General features: G+C 41.5%; 1 protein-coding gene across 5 annotated transcripts in view; it reads left to right on the top strand.

Annotated features, from left to right (window-relative positions):
* TBC1D5 (TBC1 domain family member 5) overlaps nucleotides 1-16623 on the top strand; it is an 811132-nt gene extending 794509 nt beyond the window's left edge. For all 5 annotated transcript variants that reach the window (XM_069729958.1, XM_069729963.1, XM_069729960.1 and 2 more), the window contains 3 exons: nucleotides 5637-5716; nucleotides 7328-7492; nucleotides 15882-16623. In XM_069729958.1, the coding sequence (XP_069586059.1) occupies nucleotides 5637-5716; nucleotides 7328-7492; nucleotides 15882-16175 (539 nt within the window). In that variant the 3' untranslated portion in view covers nucleotides 16176-16623. The remainder of the gene's footprint in view (nucleotides 1-5636; nucleotides 5717-7327; nucleotides 7493-15881) is intronic.
* Nucleotides 16624-26672: the final 10049 nt, after the last annotated feature.

Below are 26672 nucleotides of genomic sequence, written 5' to 3'. Positions count from 1 at the left end.
AAGCCGACCCGAGTATAAGCCGACCCGAGTATAAGCCGACCCCCCTAATTTTGCCACAAAAAACTGGGAAAACTTATTGACTCGAGTATAAGCCTAGGGTAGAAAATGCAGCAGCTACCGGTGAATTTCAAAAAGAAAAATAGATGCTCCATACCGTTCATTATTGCCCCATAGATGCTCCATATACAACTGTGCTATATAGAATGCTCTGCACCTTTGATTATGGCCCCATAAATGCTCCTTATAATGCTGTGCCATATATGCTCTGCACCTTTGATTATGGCCCCATAAATGCTCCTTATAATGCTGTGCCATATATGCTCTGCACCTTTGATTATGGCCCCATAGATGCCCCTTATAATGCTGTGCCATATATGCTCTGCACCTTTGATTATGGCCCCATAAATGCTCCTTATAATGCTGTGCCATATATGCTCTGCACCTTTGATTATGGCCCCATAGATGCTCCTTATAATGCTGTGCCATATATGCTCTGCACCTTTGATTATGGCCCCATAGATGCCCCTTATAATGCTGTGCCATATATGCTCTGCACCTTTGATTATGGCCCCATAAATGCTCCTTATAATGCTGTGCCATATATGCTCTGCACCTTTGATTATGGCCCCATAGGTGTTCCTTATAAAGCTGTGCCATGTATGCTCTGCACCTTTGATTATGGCCCCATAGATGCCCCTTATAAAGCTGTGCCATATATGCTCTGTACCTTTGATTATGGCCCCATAGATGCTCCTTATAATGCTGTGCCATATATGCTCTGCACCTTTGATTATGGCCCCATAGATGCCCCTTATAATGCTGTGCCATATATGCTCTGCACCTTTGATTATGGCCCCATAGGTGTTCCTTATAAAGCTGTGCCATGTATGCTCTGCACCTTTGATTATGGCCCCATAGATGCCCCTTATAAAGCTGTGCCATATATGCTCTGTACCTTTGATTATGGCCCCATAGATGCTCCTTATAATGCTGTGCCATATATGCTCTGCACCTTTGATTATGGCCCCATAGGTGTTCCTTATAATGCTGTGCCATATATGCTCTGCACCTTTGATTATGGCCCCATAGGTGCTCCTTATAATGCTGTGCCATATATGCTCTGCACCTTTGATTATGGCCCCATAGATGCCCCTTATAATGCTGTGCCATATATGCTCTGCACCTTTGATTATGGCCCCATAGATGCTCCTTATAATGCTGTGCCATATATGCTCTGCACCTTTGATTATGGCCCCATAAATGCTCCTTATAATGCTGTGCCATATATGCTCTGCACCTTTGATTATGGCCCCATAGATGCTCCTTATAATGCTGTGCCATATATGCTCTGCACCTTTGATTATGGCCCCATAGATGTTCCTTATAATGCTGTGCCATATATGCTCTGCACCTTTGATTATGGCCCCATAGATGCTCCTTATAATGCTGTGCCATATATGCTCTGCACCTTTGATTATGGCCCCATAGATGCCCCTTATAATGCTGTGCCATATATGCTCTGCACCTTTGATTATGGCCCCATAAATGCTCCTTATAATGCTGTGCCATATATGCTCTGCACCTTTGATTATGGCCCCATAGGTGTTCCTTATAATGCTGTGCCATATAGAATGCGGCTGCAATAAAAAAAAAAATCACATACTCACCTCTCTTCTCAGGATGCCAGCGCTTTCAATAATTACCTGCTCCTCGTGCGGCTCCGTCTCCAGCACTGACGCTCAGCAGAGGGCGCGCACTGACTACGTAACAGCGCCCTCTAACCTGAGCGTCACTGCTAGAGGACGCTGCAGACGGAGCCGCATCGGAGCGAGGAGCAGGTAATTATAGCGCTGCGCTCCCCTTACCTGCTGCGGCGCGGTCCCTGCAGTCCCTGGCTTCTCCGGCGCTGCAGCTTCTTCCTGTAATTGAGGGGTCACATGGCACCGATCATTTATGGGGGTGGAGCCGCCTATTCATTTCTGTAATGAGCGGTGCCATGTGACCGCTCAGTACAGGAAGAATCTGCAGCGCTGGAGAAGCCAGGGACTGCAGGGACCGCGCCGCAGCAGGTAAGTGTGATTACACAGCCCCCGCTCCCCCTCCCCTGCCGACACCCGGGTATATGACTCGAGTATAAGCCGAGAGGGGGACTTTCAGCCCAAAAAAATGGGCTGAAAATCTCGGCTTATACTCGAGTATATACGGTATTCTCCAGGCAATGCAAAATTATGCAGTTCTGCAATATACAGCATTGTGCACACGTTTTAGGCATGCATGAAAAAAATGCTTCAACATAAGAATGCTTTCATAAATAGAAGTATAGTTTTATCAATTAAGAAAATGCAAAGTGAATGAACAAAAGTGAAATATAAATTAAATTAATATTTGGTGTGACTGCCATTTACCTTCTCCTCTGTGAGGGCCATATCATCACTTCCTGGACTACTTGTTCTACTTTGCTCTGAACCTTGGCTGTATGATTGGGTTGTTGTTCTGCTGCAGAAAAAATCTGGGGCCATGCAGACGCCCCCCGATGGTGTTACATGATGTATACGTATCTGCTCACCATTGAAGACCCCATTAATGCTCTCTAAATACCCAACTCCATTTTCTGACATGCAGCCATAAACTTGCCATGAACCTCCACCATGCTTCACTGTTGCTTAAAAAGAAAGAAATGTCCAGCTTCACCGAGTCCGTAAAAAAGCGTTTTCTTTATTCACAAACTTTAAACATGACATTGTCATGATTAAGGGAGCCTAGTCTCCAGAAACGCGTTGAGATTCTTACCCATATGGTTGTGCTGAAGTCTGTATCCTCCATGTTTAAAGTTTGTGAACAAAGAAAACGCTTTTTTACGGACTCGGTGAAGCTGGACAGTTCTTTCTTTTTTTGGATCTTGCACGCCTGGACAGAGCGGGTCCGTGCTCCCGAGGTTTGGTTGCGGAATCACGGGTGAGCTGGTTTATGTTCCTTTTCACTGTTGCTTGCAGACACTTATTATTGTATCGCGCTCCAGCCCTTTGGCAAACAAATTGCCTTTTGTTACAGCCAAATATTTAAAATTTGGACTCATTAGTTCAGAACACTTGCTGCCATTTTTCTGCCCCCCAGTACCTATGTTTTCATGCGTCGTTAAGTCACTTGGCCTTCCATGTCAATTCCAGGTATTGTTTTTGGCCATAATTCTTCCATGAAGATCACTTCTGGCCAGCCTTAACTGACAAAAAAGATGGGCATAGTTGGGTCTCCCTGGTTGCTTGCCTGTTCTGAATTGATGGTCCTGCTGGTCATCTTCTGATTTTGATACATACATGGGTCGAAAAAAGTATAGAACATGTAAAATTTAGAACAGCACAATTTTCTAAGTAAATTGATTTCTAAAGGTGCTATTGGCACCAGAAATTCTCACTAGTTGTCGGTAACAACATATCCAATCCACACAGGCAAAGAATTCAAACCATTGATGTACATAAATTGTGTTATAATGAGAAATATTAGAGGGAAAAAGTATTGAACACATTTACAGAAATGTATTAAATATTAAGTACAAAAACCTTTGTTGGTGATGACTGCTTCAAGACCAGCAGAAAGATTGGACTGGGTCAAAGTCTTCCCAATATATTAGTCTTTGGTTCAGAAATGAAAAGTCTCAATGATTTTCATGTGCTGAGTTCAAATATCACAATAAAAACTCATTTGATCCTTGTTTCTATTTCGAAAAGCTTTCATTTTACCACTACATATTGTAGAAAATGCATAGAAATGTAATCATTACATTTTAACATTATTTCTTCCAACACAGAGATACACATAAAATAGACATAGCCATAATTATATTTACAAAACATAGCTAAACACTATTGCGAATTATAATTACAAGGCACTATGCAATGCAAGTGTGAGAGATCTCTGAATTTATTCTGATAGGAATAATCCAAAAGGCCAACAAATAATGCTGTGTCACTGATAAAGTATTAAAGGGAATCTGTCAGCATGTTTTTCCTATGTAATCTGAAGACAGCAGGAGATCTAGTATGAGACAGAGTTGAATGATGTGTTTTTTATTACTCTGTGTGTTATTTACTTATAGTGAAGATTATATCACTTCTGAGTATCTTTGCTGGACTACACTAGTCTGACCACACCCTCTGTGACAAGCAGCTCAGTGTTAATAGCCATTGCATATACAGGGCCTGGTGTGGGCGGGGCTAGCTTTCTCAGCTCTGCTGCATTCTACATCTAAAAGCTCTGCTTGTGTCAGGACTGCCGCACCCAGTACACTAAGTGATACATCTTTGAAATCATGGTCTCTTTTCCTACATTATGCTGCTCTCAGATGAGGTAGCAAAAACCTGCTGACAGATTCCCTTTAAAGATTCTATTGGTCACTTCGGGATGATGTGATACGGATGATGTAATACTGACAATGCAATAGCGAAGAAGCAATCTTCTCCTAAATTTTAGGCATCATTTTCAGCAGGCCAAAATAAAAGGGAATCTATCACTTAATTCAAGCTGTACAAACCTTGGCAGCATGAATCAGTCTGGCAGCGTGATATAGTATAGCCAGGTATATTTTGAAGATCTGGCTGGGGACCATAGGCAGAGGTGAGGCTTGTACGGGACCACACCTGAATGGCCTTTCCCGGTGCCACTATTTTTGCTTTGCAGGTCTCTTGCTCAGTACACACATGGGAGAAACCTTTCAATAATAATAATAATAATTTTATATAGCACCAACATATTCCGCAGCACTTTACAATTAAGCGCGGACATGTACAGACAATTAATTCAATACAAGTTAAGACAATTTAAACATTGACATTAGGGGTGAGGTCCCTGCTCGCAAGCTTACAATCTACAAGGAAATGGGGGGACACAATAGGTGAAAAGTGCTTGTTATTTCGGGTCTGGCAATTATAATAAATAGGGATTTTCATACAAAGCTGTGAGATCTACAGGGAGGGAAAACAGTCCACCTCTCGGAATAGTGTCTGGGAGGCTGTGGTGGCTGCTGCACGCAATGTTGATTGCAGACAGATCAAGCAACTTACAGATTCTATGGATGGAAGGCTGTTGAGTGTTATCATAAAGAAAGGTGGCTATATTGGTCACTAATTTTGGGGGGTTTTGTTTTTGCATGTCAGAAATGTTTATATCTAAATTTTGTGCAGTGATATTGGTTTACCTGGTGAAAATAAACAAGTGAGATGGGAATATATTTGGTTTTTATTAAATTGGCTAATAATTCTGCACAGTAATAGTTACCTGCACAAACAGATATCCTCCTAAGATAGCCAAATCTAAAAAAAAAAAAACACTCCAACTTCCAAAAATATTAACCTTTGATATTTATGAGTCTTTTGGGTTGATTGAGAACATAGTTGTTGATCAATAATAAAAATAATCCTCTAAAATACAACTTACCTAATAATTCTGCACACAGTGTACAGTACGTGTTTTATCATTTATTGCCTTTCTACGATTTCTGTATTTTTATCAGTAATTATCACCCTGATAAAGTGTTTAACTACTTCCGTGAGCTGCTACCTGGTTAAAGAAAGGCAGCATGATAGGAGATAGGATATAAAAGTTCCATTGTGATTGTTTCAATTCTGTCTCATCTATAAAAGGACATATTCAGGATGTCGTCTTACAAGAAAAGCTGGAAAGAGAAGACAAAATCCAGGTGTCTCTAGCAGTGCTGAAACAGGTGTGTATTGCTGCATTTAATAGCATTATATAAGATCATTATTATTCTCTCATAACCCCGGTCGCTTTACAGCCTTGAGTCTTCCTGTGTGACCACCTTACCAGCAGGGATTATTTTAATGTGGGCCACCATTGTAATTGTGAGTGAATAAAGGTTTAGTGTAATCTTTTCTATATCGTGTGTTGGGTCTAGCCTTGTCTTATAGCCTCAAACAGTTGTGTATTACAAATTTAATAATATTATAGAGGTATTCTCAAATTTAAAAGTTATTCCCTAAAAATTAGATAGGGGATAATTTCCCAATCGCTAGGACCACCGATCCTGAGAACCAGGGCTCTGAAGGGCAGCATGTGAATGGAACGGTGGTGGATCATATGCACTGCCAATCCATTCATCCTTTTGAGAGTCCTCCCTGTGTGTCTCATATCAGATACCTTGTTGTTGATAAATCATCTTTTATCACTTTATGTAAATGAGGAATATAGGCTGAACTGGATGGACAAATGTCTTTTTTCGGCCTTACTAACTATGTTACTATGTTACTATGTTAGCTCTCTGGTTCTCACTGCAGAGCTGTGTGTGATTATACCTGACACATCTGCAGGTTCCTGTCAGCCTCAGCTTCCAGCTCACAGGCAGATAGGGCGGCAATAAGGCAGGAATATAACAGAGCTCAGAGAGAAGCAGAAAATGTGTTTGCAAGAACACAAATGTAATATCACCTGTTCTGTGTTAGTTACTTGTCTCACTGGAAACTCCACCTTTTATTTAAAATAATCTCTGGAGGCAGAGTTATCTTCCAGGGTCTGACGCCCAGCACCCCTGCCGATCAGCTGTTCTCGGTGTTGGCGACAGAGGCCAGAAATGCTCAATTTCAGTGCTGCTCCATCTTCTGATGGTGGCCGCGGCCCGGTACTGTAAATCCGCCTCTTATTGATTTGAATATCATTTCCAGCCGGCGGTTACCAGCACCAAGGGCAACTAATCAGTGAAGATGCTGGGTGTCGGACCCCAATCGATCAGATATTGACGACATATCCTGAGGATAGTGTTTGCAATTGGTATCTGACCATGGGGGGAGGAGTGCAGAGAAGCTAGGCCTGCAGTTAAAATAAACTACTAAGACAACATAAATAAGGCAGATAAACCAGCACTTTCGGTTTTAAAGATGGAAGCAAGCAAAATAAAGTACTGGTAATAGAGTATATAGCAAAAATTCATAACTTAGATACGGTAGATTAAATAAAAAATTTTAGATGCTCTTTAAGCTTGTTACATTTACACCAGTTATATATAGTGCAATGTGAAAACAATTGATTTAAAAGAAAATAAAAATCAACACATTTGACTTATCAGTAAGAATATATTCAGTATTTACCTAAAGATGCCTCTAGATAGGAACGAATACATCGATCACAGATTATGGCGTGTAGTACTGACATACTTTGTGTTGTATTTCCATGGTGCACCAGTTGATCATTCTATATCTTATTTATTTAAATATTCTTATTAAATTATTATTCAGTATTCTTATTTAATGACATTTTAACACTAAGCTCACTTGGGCAGACAATTCAGGATGCAGCTCATTCAGAATCTTGGTATTTTCAGATAAAAGATATTTTGAAAGGATCGCTGCGATTCAACCAAAGTCATCTGGAGGCTGAAGAGAATGAGGAGATTACCATCACTGATGACCATTACTGCTCCAGCATGCAGATGAACCAGGGAGAAATGCGGGAGTTTTTAACCCATAAACTGCCACAATTGCATCAGGTATTGCAATAGCAAGGCATTAGACAATACTTACCTTGTCAGATAGATACAAAGAATAAGAGGCAACCCTTCCATTCAAATAAAGTGGGGAAAATAGTTGTATTCTATTGAATGCCCATGTGTGAAGACACGAGGGATCGATGAGTGCCCCAGGGTCCGCTAACCGGACCCTGGGAAAATAGTTGTATTCTATTAAATGCCCATGTGTGAAGACACGAGGGATCGATGAGTGCCCCAGGGTCCGCTAACCGGAACCACATGGACCAGGGATCGTCTTGCCGAACAGCCGCTCTCCTTTTACATGGGCATAACACTACTCAGACAACCCACAGGGTGACGGTAAAACAGTGTGCCAATACTTTATTGAGCCGAAAAACAGGCAAATAACACATAGAACAGTCCCAACACAGTACAGTAACCCATATGGTGCACATTACAGAGTCTCACACTTCCGCTGACCCGCCGGGATAATGGCAGATGTTACATCAGAGGTCCCAGGGTTGGCTACGCCACCTGTGGTACACACATAAAGAGGGGGTAACAACAAGCGTAGGAAGATGACAGTCCATTGAGTCCATACAAGGTACAAGGCCATGCATAGAACAAAAACCTGACCTGCACCTCCATATAGTATGAACAGGTGCCTACTGTAATGAAACACAACTTGCAAAAATGAACACCGCAGCACTCTGTAGAGACCAATGCACACGCAAACACAAAATCTGTCATAATTGCTGAGTAAACTGTAATAAAAAGTGAGAAAAATTTTTTCAAAAATTACTTACAGAAATGAAAGTTCTTAGCCCATCAACCGCGACAAGGTGACATTTCTCTGATGGGTCCTATCATAATAAATACCTCTCTTGTGCTATAAAAGTCTACAGTGTGAATAGGCAACATGCCTCTCCTGGGTTACAAACTTGCACATTGAAGTAAGCTGGTAGGATCCAGAGTTGATTATAAACACCCTTGGGCTGATGGGTGGGATGCAGAGTCAGAAAGAAGGAGGTAACAACCACCAATGGATCCTACCAGCTTACTTCAAAGTGCAAGTTTGTAACCCCGGTGAGGCATGTTGCCCATTCACACTCTAGACTTTTATAGCACAATAGAGGCATTTATTATATGATAGGACCCATCAGAGAAGTATCATCTTGTCACGGTTGATGGGCTTACATGAATTGGCCAATTTATGCGCTTAGAACTTTTATTTCTTTATTACAGTTTACTCAGCAATTATGAATTATGACAGATTTTGTGTTCGCGTGTGTATTGGTCTCTACAGAGTGCTGTTGCGTTCCTCCTTTTTACAAGGTACAAGGCCAGTTGTCATGAGAGTCACAACCTGGCTTATCTTCAAGGAGCCAAGTGCCCAGCGGGTCCCAATCCTGGCTTTCTCCAAACATATCAAGGATCCAGCGATGGTCAGTGGAGCAGATCTGTGTTTTTCCAACTGGAGCCGAAAGCCCCTAGGTTGTTTCCGGTAGAATGATAGATCTGTGGCCCTCGTGATGGCGCCATGATATTTGCTGCTGTCCTGTCTCTGGTCCTTTGGATGTATATGTCTTGGTAGAATCTCTGGCTGTCTCTCTCCCCATCTCTCTGTATTTGAGTCTCTTTATACAAGGGCATGTAACCTATTTTTAGATTTACCCAGTGTCAATCAGTCCAGCATCAAGCTAAAGAGAACAATGGTGTTGAGATCAAGTAGCATTACTTGATTATTTAATCTAGTTGCATAGTTTTTCCCTCTCTGCTTTTGAAGTCAATAAACTGGCTCCATAATACAATGCATAATTAGCATATCAGAAAACATCACTAGTCATCAAAAATAAGAACACAATATGTTATGTGAAATATTAGCTTACAGGTCACTATTACAGGCTATCACAAGCAAAAGTATAGATAACAGCATTTTCTTCTTGGTTTGCTAAAAATAGTCATCTGGGTAATTAAGATATAAGCCGGTATCTTCCCACCATGTATATGATGTTTAAGCTCTAACAGATACATTTCAGACATGAGAAGGATCAATGTTAGAGCCAAACTATGACATGGGTAAGGTATAGAAATCTAGTTTTCTAAAAAGAAAATTCTACTTTATTTGAAGGGAAGTGCTGAATTTTTAGCTAGATTGATTGATTATAGATTGATAAATTAGCAAGTTTATTGGCTCAGATAGATCCTGTAATATATGAGCTGATTTCCGAGATTCTTTTAAAATATGATGCCTGATGAAAAAAAGCTTCCTATTTACAGTGCCTTGCGAAAGTATTCAGCTCCCTGGTACTTTTCATCCTTTTCCCACATATCATGCTTCAAACATAAAAATACCAAATGTAAATTTTTGGTGAAGAATAAACAACAAGTGGAACACAATTGTGAAGTTGAATGAAATTTATTGGTTATTTTAAATTTTTGTGGAAATTCAAAAACTGAAAAGTGGGGCATGCAATATTATTCGGCCCCTTTAACTTAATACTTTGTTGCACCACTTTTTGCTGCGATTACAGCTGCAAGTCGCTTAGGGTATGTCTCTATCAGTTTTGTACATCGAGAGACTGAAATTCTTGCCCATTCTTCCTTGGCAAACAGCTCGACCTCAGTGAGGTTTGATGGAGATCGTTTGTGAACAGCAGTTTTCAGCTCTTTCCACAGATTCTCAATTTAATTGAGGTCTGGACTTTGACTTGGCCACCTGGATACGTTTATTTGTGAACCATTCCATTGTAGATTTTGCTTTATGTTTGGGATCATTGTCTTGTTGGAAGACAAATCTGCATCCCTGTCTCAGGTCTTTTGCAGACTCCAATAGGTTTTCTTCAAGAATGGTCCTGTATTTGGCTTCATCCATCTTCCCATCAATTTTAACCATCTTCTCTGTCCCTGCTGAAGAAAAGCAGGCCCAAACCATGATGCTGCCACCACCATGTTTGACAGTGGTGATGGTGTGTTCAGGGTGATGAGCTGTGTTGCCTTTACACCAAACATATTGTTTGGCATTGTTGCCAAAAAGTTCTATTTTGGTTTCATCTGACCAGAGCACCTTCTTCCACATGTTTTGTGTGTCTCCCAGGTGGCTTTTTGCAAACTTTAAACAACACTTTTTATGGATATCTTTGAGAAATGACTTTCTTCTTGCCACTCTTCCATAAAGGCCATATTTGTGCAGTGTCCGACTGATTGTTGTCCTATGGACAGACTGTCCCATCTCAGCTGTAGATCTCTGCAGTTTATCCAGAGTGATCATGGGCCTCTTGGCTGCATCTCTGATCAGTCTTTTCAGTAGATTTGCAGTGGTATGATACTCCTTCCATTTCAATATGATCGCTTGCACAGTGCTCATTAGGATGTTTAAAGTTTTGGAAATCATTTTGTATCCAAATCCGGCTTTAAACTTCTCCACAACAGTATCATGGACCTGCCTGTTGTGTTCCTTGGTCTTCAGGATGCTCTCTGTGCTTCAAACAGAACCCTGAGACTATCACAGAGCAGGTGCATTTATATGGAGACTTGATTACACACAGGTGGATTATATTTAGCATCATTAGGCATTTAGGACAACATTGGATCATTCAGAGATCCACAATGAACTTCTGGAGTGAGTTTGCTGCACTAAAAGTAAAGGGGCCGAATAATATTGCACGCCTCACTTTTCAGTTTTTGAATTTTCAAAAAAATGTAAAATAACCAATAAATTTCGTTCAACTTCACAATTGTGTTCCACTTGTTGATTCTTCACCAAAAATTTACATTTGGTATCTTTATGTTTGAAGCATGATATGTGGGAAAAGGTTGAAAAGTTCCAGGGAGCCGAATACTTTCGCAAGGCACTGTAGTATTACATGTGTCGCTGCTTGTTAGGGGCTCCCTGCTCAAGATCCTGGGGTCCAGGAAATCCCCCTGTATGAGATCCGATTAATATTGAGTAGCTAAAATACACTGAACCCTTTCTAAGCATCCTAACACACTATGTTTCCATATATTATTCCTGTACTTGATTTTGTTACCAGATCATGTCAAAAAGACATATGGGCTCATGTGTAAGGTCATTATGTGAGGGAGCTACTGCTCGTATGTTCTGTCATTATTCATTTAGTCAGCAACTGAGAAGACTAGTTGGAAACATGCTTCATGTCACTGTATGTTTCCTAATCTGACATGAGCTCGGTATTTGACCCCTGACAAGTCTGTGTCATAACAACACATATCAAATCATACTATTTGGATCTGTTTGTCTTTAGGTTTCTCTTTTCCCGCTGAACCACATCAGAGTTTTTGTTGATTCCTAGAGATGTGTGTTTCCAGATGCTTTGGGCAAGTCCTCCATCTCTCCTTGGATCACAGCCATCATTGAACAACTGGACTGTGGCCAGTAAACACTTGCATATGTTATAGCAATATGCTGGTTGGAGTGTAAAAGAAGAGCTCAATATGGCTTTAGTTAGCGCACTAGCATTCAATGTTTTGTAGGCTTTTCAGCTGAAATCTCCCAGCATTTATTAGTGGCTTGATCCCGGCACAGATCTTTCTTTGGTTTTTCTCCCAGGCACTGTACAGCCATGAGATGTGCACTAGATGCAGCTGTTTGACCTACTGCATTTTAGGAGTTCAGCTAGGAGGTTAGGACAACAAACTAATTGACTGTATCTAATGGAATGTTGAAGAATGTTGAATGCAGCTTTGTATGCTGTAACCAGGGCCGGACCCAAGGGGGCATACACCTAAGGTGCCATTGTTGGAGGGACTAGGCTCAATTTATGTTGTTTTTTTTTTTTTTTAAGTGGTACACCTTTAAAATTATCTATACAACCAAGTAGAGAGACAGTAAAACCTGCATCCATTCTTGGCACCAAGGCAACTTTTCTCATTCTAACTTTTTTGTGCAAAAGAAAAACATTCACCATTTTACACCCCTTCCAAATTATTTTTTTGAATAATGGACCAGCATTGTTGCTCATTTTGTGATTTATCAGTACATAGACATACCTACCATGGATGTGGTCCATGCTGCCTTAGTGCTGTTGGAGAGGAGGTCTATCCCTATCTGACAGAGAAAGTGGTGTGAAACTTTGCAAGACATTTCAAGCTGTGTTTCAAATTATTATGCAAATGCAATTTTTTCTCAGATTTTTCCTAAATGGTCAATGCAAATGAGTCAGTATAATGTTCAAATCATTAACCATTAGAGTATAAATCATATTTTATTGGACAAACTTCCCAATGATAGCAGTAATTTTGTTCAAAACTTTAAAAAAAACTCAAAATGCACTGTCCCATGTTATTATGCACAACAGAGTTTCCAAACATTTTATAGATTGTAAAAGAACTAAAAATGGTAATTTTGTTGAACTTGTAGCATTAAGAGATCACATTATGGAAATAAAAGCTTTTTCAATGAAGAACATTTTACCAGGCCAAGTTACATGTTAACATAGAACCACTGCTTTGATATCGCCTTCACAATTCTAGCATCCATTTAATTTGTGAGATCTTGGATAGTTTCTACTTGAATCTCTTTGCTGAATGTCAGAAAGTTCTCTCAGAGCTGCTGTTTTGATGTGGACTGACTCCCAGCCTCATAGATCTTTTGCTAGAAGATACTCCAAAGGTTCTCAATAGGGTTGAAGTTAGGGGAGGATGATAGCCATTCCATCAGTTTTTTTCATTTTATTCTCATAGCAGCCAATGACTCAGAGGCATTCTTGGCAGCATGAGATTGCGCATTGTCATGAATGAAGATGATTTTGCTATGGATGGCACAGTACATCTTTTTGTGCCATGGAAGAAAGTCGTCAATCAGAAACTCTACACTGTGTGCAGAATTATTAGGCAAGTTGTATTTTAGAGGATTATTTTTATTATTAATCAACAACTATGTTCTCAATCAAACCAAAGACTCATAAATATCAAAGCTTAATATTTTTTGAAGTTGGAGTGTTTTTTTTTTTTTAGATTTGGCTATCTTAGGAGGATATCAGTTTGTGCAGGTAACTATTACTGTGCAGAATTATTAGGCAACTTAATAAAAACCAAATATATTCCCATCTCGATTGGTTATTTTCACCAGGTAAACTAATACCACTGCACAAAATTTAGAAATAAACATTTCTGACATGCAAAAACAAAATCCAAAAAAATTAGTGACCAATATAGCCACCTTTCTTTATGATGACACTCAACAGCCTTCCATCCATAGATTCTGTCAGTTGCTCGATCTGTTTACGATCAACATTGCCTGCAGCAGCCACCACAGCTTCTCAGACACTGTTCCGAGAGATGTACTGTTTTCCCTCCCTTTAGATCTCACATTTTATGAGGGACCACAGGTTCTCTATGGGGTTCAGATCAGGTGAACAAGGGGGCCATGTCATTAATTTTTTCTTCTTAGAGACCTTTACCGGCCAGCCACGCTGTGGAGTAGTTGGGGCATGTGATGGAGCATTGTCCTGCATGAAAATCATGTTTTTCTTGAACGATACCGACTTCTTCCTGTACCACTGCTTGAAGAAGTTGTTTTCCAGAAACTGGCAGTAGGTCTGGGAGTTGTGCTTCACTCCATCCTCAACCCGAAAAGGTCCCACAAGTTCATCTTTGATGACACCAGCCCATACCAGTACCCCACCTCCACCTTGCTGGAGTTGGAGTGGAGCTCTCTTCCCATTTAGTGATCCAGCCTCTGGCCCATCAAGAGTCACTATCATTTCATCAGTCCATAAAACCTTTGAAAAATCTGTCTTAAGATATTTCTTGGCCAGTATTGACTTTTTATCTTATGTTTCTTGTTCAAAGGTGATCGTTTTTCAGCCTTCCTTACCTTGGCCATGTCCCAGAGTTTCGCACACATTGTGCTTTTTGTTACTCCAGTAACGTTGCAGCTCTGAAATGTGGCAAATGGCATCTTGGCAGCTTCACGCTTGATTTTCCTCAATTCATGGGCAGTTATTTTGCGCCTTTTTTGCCCAACACGCTTCTTGCGACCCCATTGGCTATTTGCCATGAAACGCTTGATTGCCAAACTTTTGAAGCGTGATCACCGAACAATTTCAAGACTGCTGCATCCCTCTGCAAGACATCTCACAATTTTGGACTTTTCAGAGCCCGTCAAATCTCTCTTCTGGCCCATTTTGCCAAAGGAATGGAAGTTACCTAATAATTAAGCACACCTTATATAGGGTTTTAATGTCATTAGACAACACCCCTCCTCATTACAGAGATGCCCATCACCTGATTTACTTAATTGGTAGTTGGCTCTCAAGCCTGAACAGCTTGGAGTAGGACAACATGTATAAAAAGTATCATGTGATCAAAATACAACTTGTCTAATAATTCTGCACACAGTGTATTTACTTTTGCTGTGATCGTCTTCATATATTCAGGGACCCTAAAGGGACCTACCAGCTCTCTCCCCATGAACCCAGCCTAAAACATGACTCCGCCACCTCCTTGCTGATGTTGCAGCCTTATTGGGACAAGGTGACCATCCACCAACCATCCACTACTCCATTCATCTAGGGATACACAGCACTCATCAGCAAACAAAACTGTTTTAAAATATGTCTTGGCCCAGTGCAATTGTTTGTATTTGTGAACACTTTCTTATACATTGTAAACTTGCGAGCAGGGCCCTCACTCATGTAACTGTTGAAATGTGATACATTGTATTATTTTTATTGTCTGTACATGTCCCTACTTAATTGTAAAGTGCCGCGAAAAATGTTGGCAATATATAAATAAAAATTATTATTATTAGTGGTGCACAATTAGTAGGTTTATGCGCAACTGCAAGCCTGTGGCGGATCCTATACCTTAAGGTTTGTGAAATTCAAAAGGGGCCAGCAGCTTCAAGTACCTGTTTACTGCTTTGTAATGGTATTTTAGCAGTTGTTTTCCAAATTTGAATTTGTCTAGAAGAAACCTTCCTCATTATGCCTTTATCTGCATGAACCCGTTTGTGCACTGCATCAGCCACAAATATCTTCAAAGTACGATGATCATTCTTATGTTTTTGTGAAATATCTAATCATTTCAAACCTTGTCTTAGATAGTGCACTATTTGATGCTTTCAGCAGAAGAGAGATAATTTTCCTTTCCAATATTGCTTGAAAGCTGTGTCCTGATTAATAATGTGAAATGTTTTCCTTAAGTAGTTTTCCTATAATTGGGCTCACCTGGCAAACTAATTATCACAAGTGTTTTAGATTGATTTCAGTGATCCAAAGAGCCCTGAGACACAATACGTTCGATGAGTTTATTTGAAAAACAAAAAAATGTAATCTTTGACACTTAAATCCATTTGGAATAATAATTTGGAAAGCAGTGTTTACAATAAAGGATAAAATCTGCAAAACTGTACAGTGTGTTAACCATAATTGCATATTTCTCTTAGGTTGAAGATATCTTGTCTGAAAACACAGAGTCTCGGCAAGCAGAAGACTATATTCTTATCCGGAAGGAAGATGACAGCACTGGCTATGACCAAGACTTACAGCGAAAAGTTACATTGCAGAAACACAAAGATACAGACCAGAAGAAAGAGCCTTCACCGCATGCACTGACCTTCTCGGACCCCCTCTTGGGTGGCAACACACCTTCAAGTATACTTAGCTCCAGCCCAGATGATGACAGCAGTAACAACAGCAAAGATTCAGATTTCACCATTGTTAGCCCGTTAGATATTTAACAGTTGCATCTTAAGTTTTTGTTTTTATACTTTGTAAAATGAGGAGCACCCTTCACATACTCTGATATACAGTATGTAGGGAATATTGTAGTTTTGTTACGTATGAGCAGCAGGATGTGCCAGATGCTGTCATTTATTCAAGCTGCTAATCAGAGCACAAAATAACAATAGACAGAGAATATAGCCATTGTCATTATTGCCTTACATGTATATTTACCACTATATGATATGTCTACTGGATGGCAGTGCTTGCACAGACTGACAGGTCTGCAGAAAATGGGGAGCCGCCGGTTGCCTAGCCAAGCTTGGAAGAGCAGTGTTTACTAGTAACATGGTACCTAAGAAAACTTATGTTAATATTGCCAACAGAAGTATGTGTACAGCTAATAAAGGAAATGAAGACTATTTCATGTATTCTGCATTAAATAAATGTCTTTGGAGCATTCTACTGTCAGTACTGTCTGCTGAAGCCAATAGACGGGGGGTTAAGGAGAATGGAATGTGACTTATTGATACACGTCATGCCGGAAGTATCTTCTAAAAATGTTATACATGTAGACATAAGGCTCACTTGTCCTTTCATGCAAAATCTGAAGGCCTGGTACATGTACCAGTATAATATCTTCATGAACTCCCATTATTCTCTGTAATTTGCCATTCACTCTCATTGAGTAGCAGTTCCTCATCATCAGCATTTTCCCAGCCATATAGCCACTACAAATCCCTTTTCCTCACTTCCCAGCATGCATTGCGTCTCATGTTGTCCAATGGCTTGACTTTCCCAATCTGAGAGTCTGATCCTTGGTTATGCTGTATGGAGTTTGACTGACAGGAGCAGAGATAGACAAAGACCCGCCACCACTTCCTCTAATCCGTCTCCACATCTCTGCTGCTGGAGCCGGATTACACTTGACAACAGGCAATGAACAGCAAGTTATACAGAAGAGAGACAACTAGTGGTTCGCAATTTAGAGTATATTTTTAAGTGTAAGACATGTTAGATTTAAAAAAGACCACTTTTCCTCCACAAAGGTTGAGGTAAAGGAGGTGTATTTGTGATTCTAGACTAGTTTTCCGTTAGTACTGCCTCTATAGAAGGAACCAGTAGACTGAAAACCAAGAGTATTGTTAAGCAGCCTTTCATCTATCTTTCAGTTACATATATTTGGAACTACAGTGTGGAAGGAAGGAATTGAGATGAAAGGAAAATGGGGAGAAAAGGCCAAGAATAGGTTGGGAAGGGTTGACTGGTTAATTAACCCATCAACTCTCAAATTGACTAAATGTAATTCTTCATTTAATAGCAATTCTGAATAATCATTTCTTAGCGCCCTGTATCGTGACTTTTAGTTGTTATTCCTTCTATACTTATATGCATTTAATTGGCAACTGGGCTTTAGGGATGTGTACTAGTGATGAGCGAGTGTATTCGTTGCTCTGGTGATCTCCGAGTATTTGTAACTGGTCGGAAATTTAGTTTTCGTTGCCTCAGCTGCCTGATTTACAGCTACTAGACAGCTTGATTACATGTGAGGATTCCCTAGAAACCAGGCAACCCCCACATGTACTCAGGCTGGCTAGCAGCTGTAAATCATGCAGCTGCATCAACAAAAACTAAACCTCTGAGCAGTTACAAATACTCAGAGACTACCCAAGCGTGCTCGGGAAAACCCGAGCAACGAGTACACTCGCTCATCGCTAATGTGTACCACATGACAGTGCCATTTAGATGGAGATGAGTAACAACCAGTTGTCAATTCATAGACACATTTTCAGGAAGAATATGAAAGGAACAGCACTATAGAGTTTTAATAAAAGATTATCTAGATTTTTATCCAAAGGGAAACACAGACATGTATATTGCTCAATGTATGCAGTTGGAGGAACAAGAATGGCTTTTGCTTCAGATGTGTCTGACCGATAAATTCACACAACATTGGTCCTTCTGTCTCTGGAAAATCATTTATACCAGGGCGCAAAAAAGAATTAAAGGGAATCTGTCAGTAGGATCAACCCTCCTAAACAGTCTATATGGGGATGTAGGTCTTAGAAAGCTGATTAAAAGGATTCCTTGATATCTGTGATTCAATATCTTATTCTAGAGAAATCTGGATTTTTCTTATGTGTAAATGAGCTGTTAAAGGGAACCTGTCACCAGCGTTTGAGCCTATGAATAAATAGCACCACCTTTAACTGCTCCTGTGCTGTATCCCACAAACGTATCTATTATCTCCCATCTTCCCCTGTATGCCCCAAAAAATACAAGTTGATATGCTCCCATGATGTATGTAAATAAGGGTGGTCTGGTCCGATGGGCATTCTGGCTGCGGAGGCTGTCACTCCTGTCTGCTCCTAATCCCGTCGTCCTACTTTGCAAACTGAGATATTATGCTTGCATGTATTGACATCAACTGCATCATTCACATCAATCAAAGCTAGGCGCTTGCGTAGTGCTGTTTTATGCTCTGCTGACAGTAGGGCAGAGCAGAGTGCGCCTGCTACGCTACTTCTCTGGCGCAATATCTCAGTTCGCAATGTGTATGACGAGTCCACATCAATCAAAGCTGATAGACATGTTTGTGGGATGCAGCACAGGAGCAGTTAAAGGTGGTGCCATTTGTTCATAGGCTCAAAAAACGGTGACCGGTTCCCTTTAAGGGTTATGGGCTGGACACTGATCTGCGTGATCTCAAGGAGATCTGTGTCCGGCCCATAGTCCCGAACAGCTCATTTACATATAGGAAAATCCAGATGCCTCTGGAGTAAGTCATCGAATCGCAGATATCAAGGTGTCATTTTAATCAGCTTCCTATGACCTACATGCCCATATACATGGCTTAGGAGGGTTTATCCTACTGACATTCCCTTTACGGAAAATATCCCTATTACCTTAAAGGGAGGGTGCCGTGATTTTAGTTTTTGTATTAATAATTATTGATTATATAATCAATTATTTTTAATACAAAAGTAAATGTAGTACTTTAATACTTTTTTATTTATTCATTTTTACTTTTGCCACTGGAGGCCGCCATTTTCATTAGTGTGGGTGTAAGTGTCTGGGCACGACACTTGCACACCTCACTTACGGCAGCCATGGGCATAGGAGCCAACAGTCGGGCTCCGACCGCTCCTCCTGCCTCTCAGCTGTGACTTGGACACGCCCACTAGGCTGCTACGTCACAGCTGTGAGAGGAGATCGCGGCCATTTTGTTTTTTTCCTCTGTCATCGCACACACAGCTCAGTGTGTGCGATCATAGCAGGAGCTGCCAGGGAGAAGCTGCTGCTGGGAGCGAGGTGCGGGGTGAGTATCTGCAGCCAGGAGCTGTGATTGCAGCCTGTACTTAGTATTACAGCACAGGCTGCAATCACTGCTCACTGCCGACCTGTTCAGAGCAGAGCAGGGAGATCGTCACACTGCTCTGCCCTGACCATGACTCAGCACTTCCTGGAAGAGGACTGAAGGTAAGTACAGAGTTTTTATTTTCTTATGCATCTACCACTGCTACCAGCCACTATATACCACTGCTACTAGCCCCTATATACCACTGCTACTAGCCCCTATATACCACTGCTACCAGCCCTTATATACCACTGCTACTAGCCCCTATATACCACTGCTACCTGCCCCTATATACCACTGCTACTAGCCCCTATATACCACTGCTACCAGCCCTTATACCACTGCTACCTGCTCCTATATACCACTGCTACTAGCCCCTATATACCACTGCTACCTGCCCCTATATACCACTGCTACTAGCCCCTATATACCACTGCTACTAGCCCCTATATACCACTGCTACCAGCCCTTATATACCACTGCTACTAGCCCCTATATACCACTGCTACCTGCCCCTATATACCACTGCTACTAGCCCCTATATACCACTGCTACCAGCCCTTATACCACTGCTACCTGCTCCTATATACCACTGCTACTAGCCCCTATATACCACTGCTACCTGCCCCTATATACCACTGCTACTAGCCCCTATATACCACTGCTACTAGCCCCTATATACCACTGCTACCTGCTCCTATATACCACTGCTACCAGCCCCTATATACCACTGCCACTAGCCCCTATATACCACTGCTACTAGCCCCTATATACCACTGCTACTAGCCCCTATATACCACTGCTACCTGCTCCTATATACCACTGCTACCAGCCCCTATATACCACTGCTACTAGCCCCTATCTACCACTGCTACTAGCCCCTATATACCACTGCTACTAGCCCCTATATACCACTGCTACCTGCTCCTATATACCACTGCTACCTGCCCCTATATACCACTGCTACTAGCCCCTATATACCACTGCTACTAGCCCCTATATACCACTCCTACCAGCCCCTATATACCACTGCTACCAGCCCCTATATACAACTGCTACTAGCCCCTATATACCACTGCTACCAGCCCCTATATACCACTGCTACCAGCCACTATATACCACTGCTACCTGCCCCTATATACCACTGCTACCTGCCCCTATATACCACTGCTACCAGCCCCTATATACCACTGCTACTAGCCCCTATATACCACTGCTACCAGCCCCTATATACCACTGCTACTAGCCCCTATATACCACTGCTACCAGCCACTATATACCACTGCTGCCTGCCTCTATATACCATCTACGACTGCTGCCTGCCTCTATATACCATCTACCACTGCTGCCTGCCTCTATATGCCATCTACCACTGCTACCTCTGTCCTGTGTAGCTAATCTAGTCTTGTGTAGCTAATCCTGTCCTGTGTACAGTATCACACAAGATAGGATTAGATACACGGCGCAGCACAGTATCACACAGGACAGGATTAGATACACGGCTCAGCAGTCAGTATCTAATCCTCTCCTATGCACTCCTCTCCCCCCTGCGTGTCTTTCCCCATTGTGGTTTATTATTAATGTTGTGGGAGATGAGGGAGTCGAGTATTATGCGTTCGGTATGGTATAAAAAAGATTAATAAAGGACTTTATTCTGGCCGAGTCTTTATTTACAATACATGTGAGATCTATGTGGCGACATTATGGGTGATCTATATGGCGGTATTATGTGAGAAGCATATGGTGGTATGTGAGAACACTGGCGGTATTATGTGAGAAGCATATGGTGGTATGTGAGAACACTGGCGGTATTATGTGTGATCTATATGGCGGTATGTGAGAACACTGGCGGTATTATGTGAGAACACTATGGCAGTATTATCTTCAGAAAGCGGACCCATTCTATGGTGGTTCTGGCTGAGCACCTGCACGCAGGTCTGGGGTAATAGAGGGTAAAGCATGACCTCCAGTTAGGTGCAGTCAGGGCTGGTGAGGCAGCTGAAGAGAGGGGTCTCATTTTTATCGTTACTATATGGCTACATTTCCTTCCCAGCGTTACCCCGGACTGCGCCTGTCGCCTCGCTTTCACACATTGCCAGGACAGGATGGAGAAGACAGGATCTGAGGAGGGGAATGGGGTCTGTATGCAAAGTCTGGATCAGACCAGGCTATCAATCCGCAGAAATGTTTCCTGGATTTCTGTGGAGCAGACGGTCCATCAATGTGTATAAAAGACAGCGCTCTATGTACAATCCCTGGCTGCTCCGCACACCGAACAGGGGCCCCTATAGACCAGCACACTGCTCTCCTGAAATACTCTGCGCTGCTGTCACCCTGCTCCCTCCACGAGATATCTCCCAGAATCCTTGCTGCCTGCCATCCTCGGTGACTGTCTACTTGTCAGTATAAGGGTGCCTTCACACTATCATTATTTGGTCAGTATTTTACCTCAGTATTTATAAGCCAAAACCAGGAGTGGGTGATAAATACAGAAGTGGTGCATATGTTTCTATTATACTTTTCCTCTATTTGTTCCACTCCTGGTTTTGGCTTACAAATACTGAGGTAAAATACTGACCAAATACTGATAGTGTGACGGCAGCCATACTCTGCAGTCACCAACAAAATGGCTGCTCACTGGGTTCCTGAATATCATCCTCTCTAATCCTTTAGCAAACACCCATAAGGAGAGGAGAGGAGACATCACACATGTCAGCAGACTCCGCCCATAATTACTGCAGTGCAGTAATGTGAGCTATTTGTACACTAGGTTTTTCTGAAATTTCAGCAGCTGCTCCCCCTAGTGTTGAAAAGTGGAAATTCCAAAACTTTTCAAATTATTTTTCATATTTTACTAAATTATAAACAAATGATAATATTTTTTAAGAAAATGTAATCATTAATTCTTTACATTTTTACAATTTCTGAAAAAAAATTTTTTTGATGGCACCTTCCCTTTAAATAAACCTTTTTTTTTTAATAAATATCCCAAGTATTTAAACAACTGAATATATTTACAAAAAAGTAGGCAAGACAAATGTTAGTAAGTGAGGTCGTACATGGATAAATGAGGTTCACAGCAATGAATACTGATGAAACGGCAAAGAGAGAAGATTACTGATAACAATATCCTATCAGCCCTGCCTAATAGCTGAAATACCACCCTGGAAATGGCTTTGTTGACCTGGAGGCAAAGGTCACAATACTTTTCACCCAAGATATGAGCAAGTTAAATTGTGGTGATCAGACAGACATTCGGAAGCGTTGTCATTTTGAAGATGGTGGGAGACTCTGTTTACCTTTTGTACAAAGTCCAGCTACACATATATTTCTGCCATTGGAAGAGATGTTGGAGCACCATACCTTTACATGTTTTTTCAATCCTATTCATATTTGTAGTTTGTCTGACTTAATCCGCGTTGAGGCTGACTTCACAAACAATTTTTTTAACCATGCAATCTTCATTCCTTTCAATGAATCCCAGTTTCAGATTTTTCTCTTGTAGGATTGTCTCTCCCTTTAACATAGTCTGGATGTGAACTCTGCGTGTATCCAGGATGCTGCTTTCTCTTGCTTTCATGTATCCGCACAGCTCCAGTACTGCACTTATTTCCTCCCCATGTGCTTTCCTCCTTTTCTATAATCTGTTTTCTCTGACCACCCTAAAATACTCTCTCCCCTCTTCACTGCAGATCTGTGCAAAGCTCCCTCCCTATAGCTATCTTTAACACTGAGTGAAGAGAAGCTAGAGCACAGAGCTGTCTGAGCCACAAACAGGAGCTCTGATGGATTTGAAACATTTAGGCTGTGTGCACACGTTTCTGTTTTTTTCGTGGTTTTTTCGCGTTTTTTGCCGATAAAAACGCTTTAAAACCGCAAAAAAAACGCATACAATAAGCATCCCATCATTTAGAATGAATTCCGCATGTTTTGTGCACATGATGCGTTTTTTCCGCGAAAAAAACGCATCGCGGTAAAAACCGCAGCATGTTCATTAATTTTGCGGGTTTTTTTGCAGATTTCCCACTACAAAATGCATTGGGAAATGTCCGGAAAAAAAACGCGGCATAACCGCATGCAGATTTCTTGCGGATTTCTTGCGGAAAATTTCTGTTTTTTTCTCAGGAATTTTCTGCGAGAAATCCTGAATATGTGCACATAGTCTTAAAAAAAAACAACAGTCAGCTAGTTGCGTTTTTGTGCGGTCGCCAGACACGTCAGATCGCCGCATGCAGACGCATCCGCATATAGCGCATGTCCCTGCATACCCAATGTTAAAGATAGGTACGCAGGATGCATACAGAAGTTGGCGGAGTGTAGGCGGAGCTTCAGGGAGGGAGTACACTGCCATCCGCAGCCCTCCTGAACGCAAATGTCAACCCGGCCTTAGGATTTCTTGCAGAAATTTTCCTGACAAAAACCGGACATTTCTGCCAGAAATCCGCATGCGTTTTTACCGCGTTTTAACACGTTTTTGACGCGTTTTGGTGCGTTTTTTCCCAAATGCATAGAATAGCGGGAAAAACGCAGAAAATCCGCAAAATTAATGAACATGCTGCTTTTTTTTTACCGCGATGCTTTTTTTCATGGAAAAAAACGCATCATGTGCAGAAAATGCATTCTAAATTATAGGATGCATAATGTATGCGTTTTTAATGAGTTTTTATAGCGTTTTTACCGGGGAAAAACGCGAAAAAACCTGAACGTGTGCACATAGTCTTACAGACACTCTGGGGCAGCAAGATGCTAGAATTTTTGTTTTAATGAAGATTATTTAGAAAGCTGCTTAACTTTGCATTTAGGAAGCAAAGATGAACATAGCCTTTAAAGTCCTATAAAGATGTCTGATGTAAAATACAGTCTTTTTAGTATATGTTATATTTCCCTATTGGTTTATGACTAATATATAGCTGCCATTTAAAAAAAAAGGAAAATGCAGCAAGAAAAACTCTGTGGTGAAATTACCCTAAAAGAGTTGGGCATGATTAGTAAGAAGGGTTTGTTTGTTTGTTTTTTGAGGCTGTACCACAGTTGTCCTGCATGGCTTTTGTCTGGTATTACTTATTAAATAGTTATTAACAACATTGAAGGATATTTATCACTGGTCCAGGGAACAGAGTTCAGAAAAGCATGCATGCTACCACTGTATTCATTCTGTATGGAACTGCCGTAGTAAGCTGATAGTGCTCTTTCCCCGTCAATATCATAGAGAATGGATTGAGCAATGTCTCACATGCTTCAGAATGGTGTTGGAATTATTAAGGTATCACAAACTGCTACTGTCACAACTGTACCTTGTCCAACTGAGACCTTTGGGGTATTTGGGATCAGAAGGTCACAGTGATTGGCAGATGGCAAGGTTGTGTTTGGAGGCCACTCAACAATTAACTTGATTGGAGCGGATTGATTTTCCCTTGGTGGTGAAGAGGTTGAGTTCCTTTTGTGATCCTGCTCGGACTCCCTTTCGTTATTTATACTCACTTCTAGCTCTCTCCTATGCCAGTTATAGGTTTGCTATGCTGACCTCCCCGAGATGTTGTTCCAGTAAAGCTGTGGAGTTCCATTTGTGGTTTGACTTCTCCCTGTTTGTTTCCCTCTGTGTTTTCTTACTTTAGTAGTGAGACCGGTGTCTTGCTGCCCTACTCATTAGTCAGAGTTAGCTCAGGGCTTAGGTACATGCCCGCGCACTGGGGGTTGGACCTGTCTAGGGACAATAGGGAGCCCAAGGCGCAGTCTCAGTTGGCTGTTCAGGGGTCTCCCTCCTCTTCCTATCGTCAGGGCTCCCTTTACCTTGTTCTCGGGGTCTTTCCTGTTGTGAATTCTGTGGCAGAGCTCCCTCCTGTGGTCACAAGTGGTACTTCGGCTGATTCTCTCTGTGAGCTTCTGTTGGTGGAGGAGAGTGGTACTGCGGCTTCTGAGTTTCCTTCCTCAGGTGATGTGGTGAAGTCGTTAGGTGCTGCTCTATTTAACTCCACCTAGTGCTTTGATCCTGGCCTCCAGTCAATGTTCTAGTATTGGACCTGTTTCCTCCTGGATCGTTCCTGTGGCCTGCTGCTCCGCATAGCTAAGTTCCGCTTTTGTTATTTTGTTTGCTGCTTTTTTCTGTCCAGCTTGCTTATTTGTTTTTTTTCTTGCTTACTGGAAGCTCTGGGACGCAGAGGGTGTACCTTCGTGCCGTTAGTTCGGTACGGAGGGTCTTTTTGCCCCTTTGCGTGGTTGTTTGTAGGGTTTTGTGTTGACCGCAAAGTTACCTTTCCTATCCTCACTCTGTTTAGTAAGTCGGGCCTCACTTTGCTAAATCTATTTCATCTCTACGTTTGTCTTTTCATCTTAACTCACAGTCATTATATGTGGGGGCTGCCTTTTCCTTTGGGGTATTTCTCTGAGGCAAGGTAGGCTTATTTTCTTTCTTCAGTCTAGCTAGTTTCTCAGGCTGTGCCGAGTTGCATAGGGAGCGTTAGGCGCAATCCACGGCTGCCTCTAGTGTGGTTGGAGAGGATTAGGGATTGCGGTCAGCAGAGTTCCCACGTCTCAGAGCTCGTTCTATGTTTTTGGGTTATTGTCAGATCACTGTATGTGCTCTGACTTCTATGTCCATTGTGGTACTGAATTACCTCATCATAACAGTACTGGAGGCCCAAAGTACTAATGATTCTCAATAGAGGGAAAAAAGAAGTTCTGAGACCATTTTTTTTTTCCCTGCACTGTGTTTTTCCTTTTTTTCCCCTAGACATTTGGGTGGTTCAGTACACAGGTGTAGCGATGGACATTAAAGGTCTGTCTTTATGTGTGGATCAGCTCTCGGCAAGAGTACAAAAGATTCAAGACACTATTGATCAGAAATCTATGTTAGAACCAAGAATTCCTATTCCTGATTTGTTTTTTGGAGATAGAACTAAATTTCTGAGTTTCAAAATAATTGTAAACTATTTCTGGCCTTGAAACCTCGCTCCTCTGGTGACCCAGTTCAACAAGTTTTGATCATTATTTCTTTTTTACGTGGCGACCCTCAGGACTGGGCATTTTCTCTTGCGCCAGGAGATCCTGCATTAAGTAATATCGATGCGTTTTTCCTGGCGCTCGGATTGCTGTACGATGAACCTAATTCAGTGGATCAGGCAGAGAAGAATTTGCTGGCTCTGTGTCAGGCTCAGGA

Source organism: Ranitomeya imitator, chromosome 6 (assembly GCF_032444005.1).
Source record: "Ranitomeya imitator isolate aRanImi1 chromosome 6, aRanImi1.pri, whole genome shotgun sequence".
NCBI lineage: Eukaryota > Metazoa > Chordata > Amphibia > Anura > Dendrobatidae > Ranitomeya > Ranitomeya imitator.
Note: the sequence above shows the minus strand (reverse complement) of the source record. Positions and strands in the feature narration are given on the sequence as shown.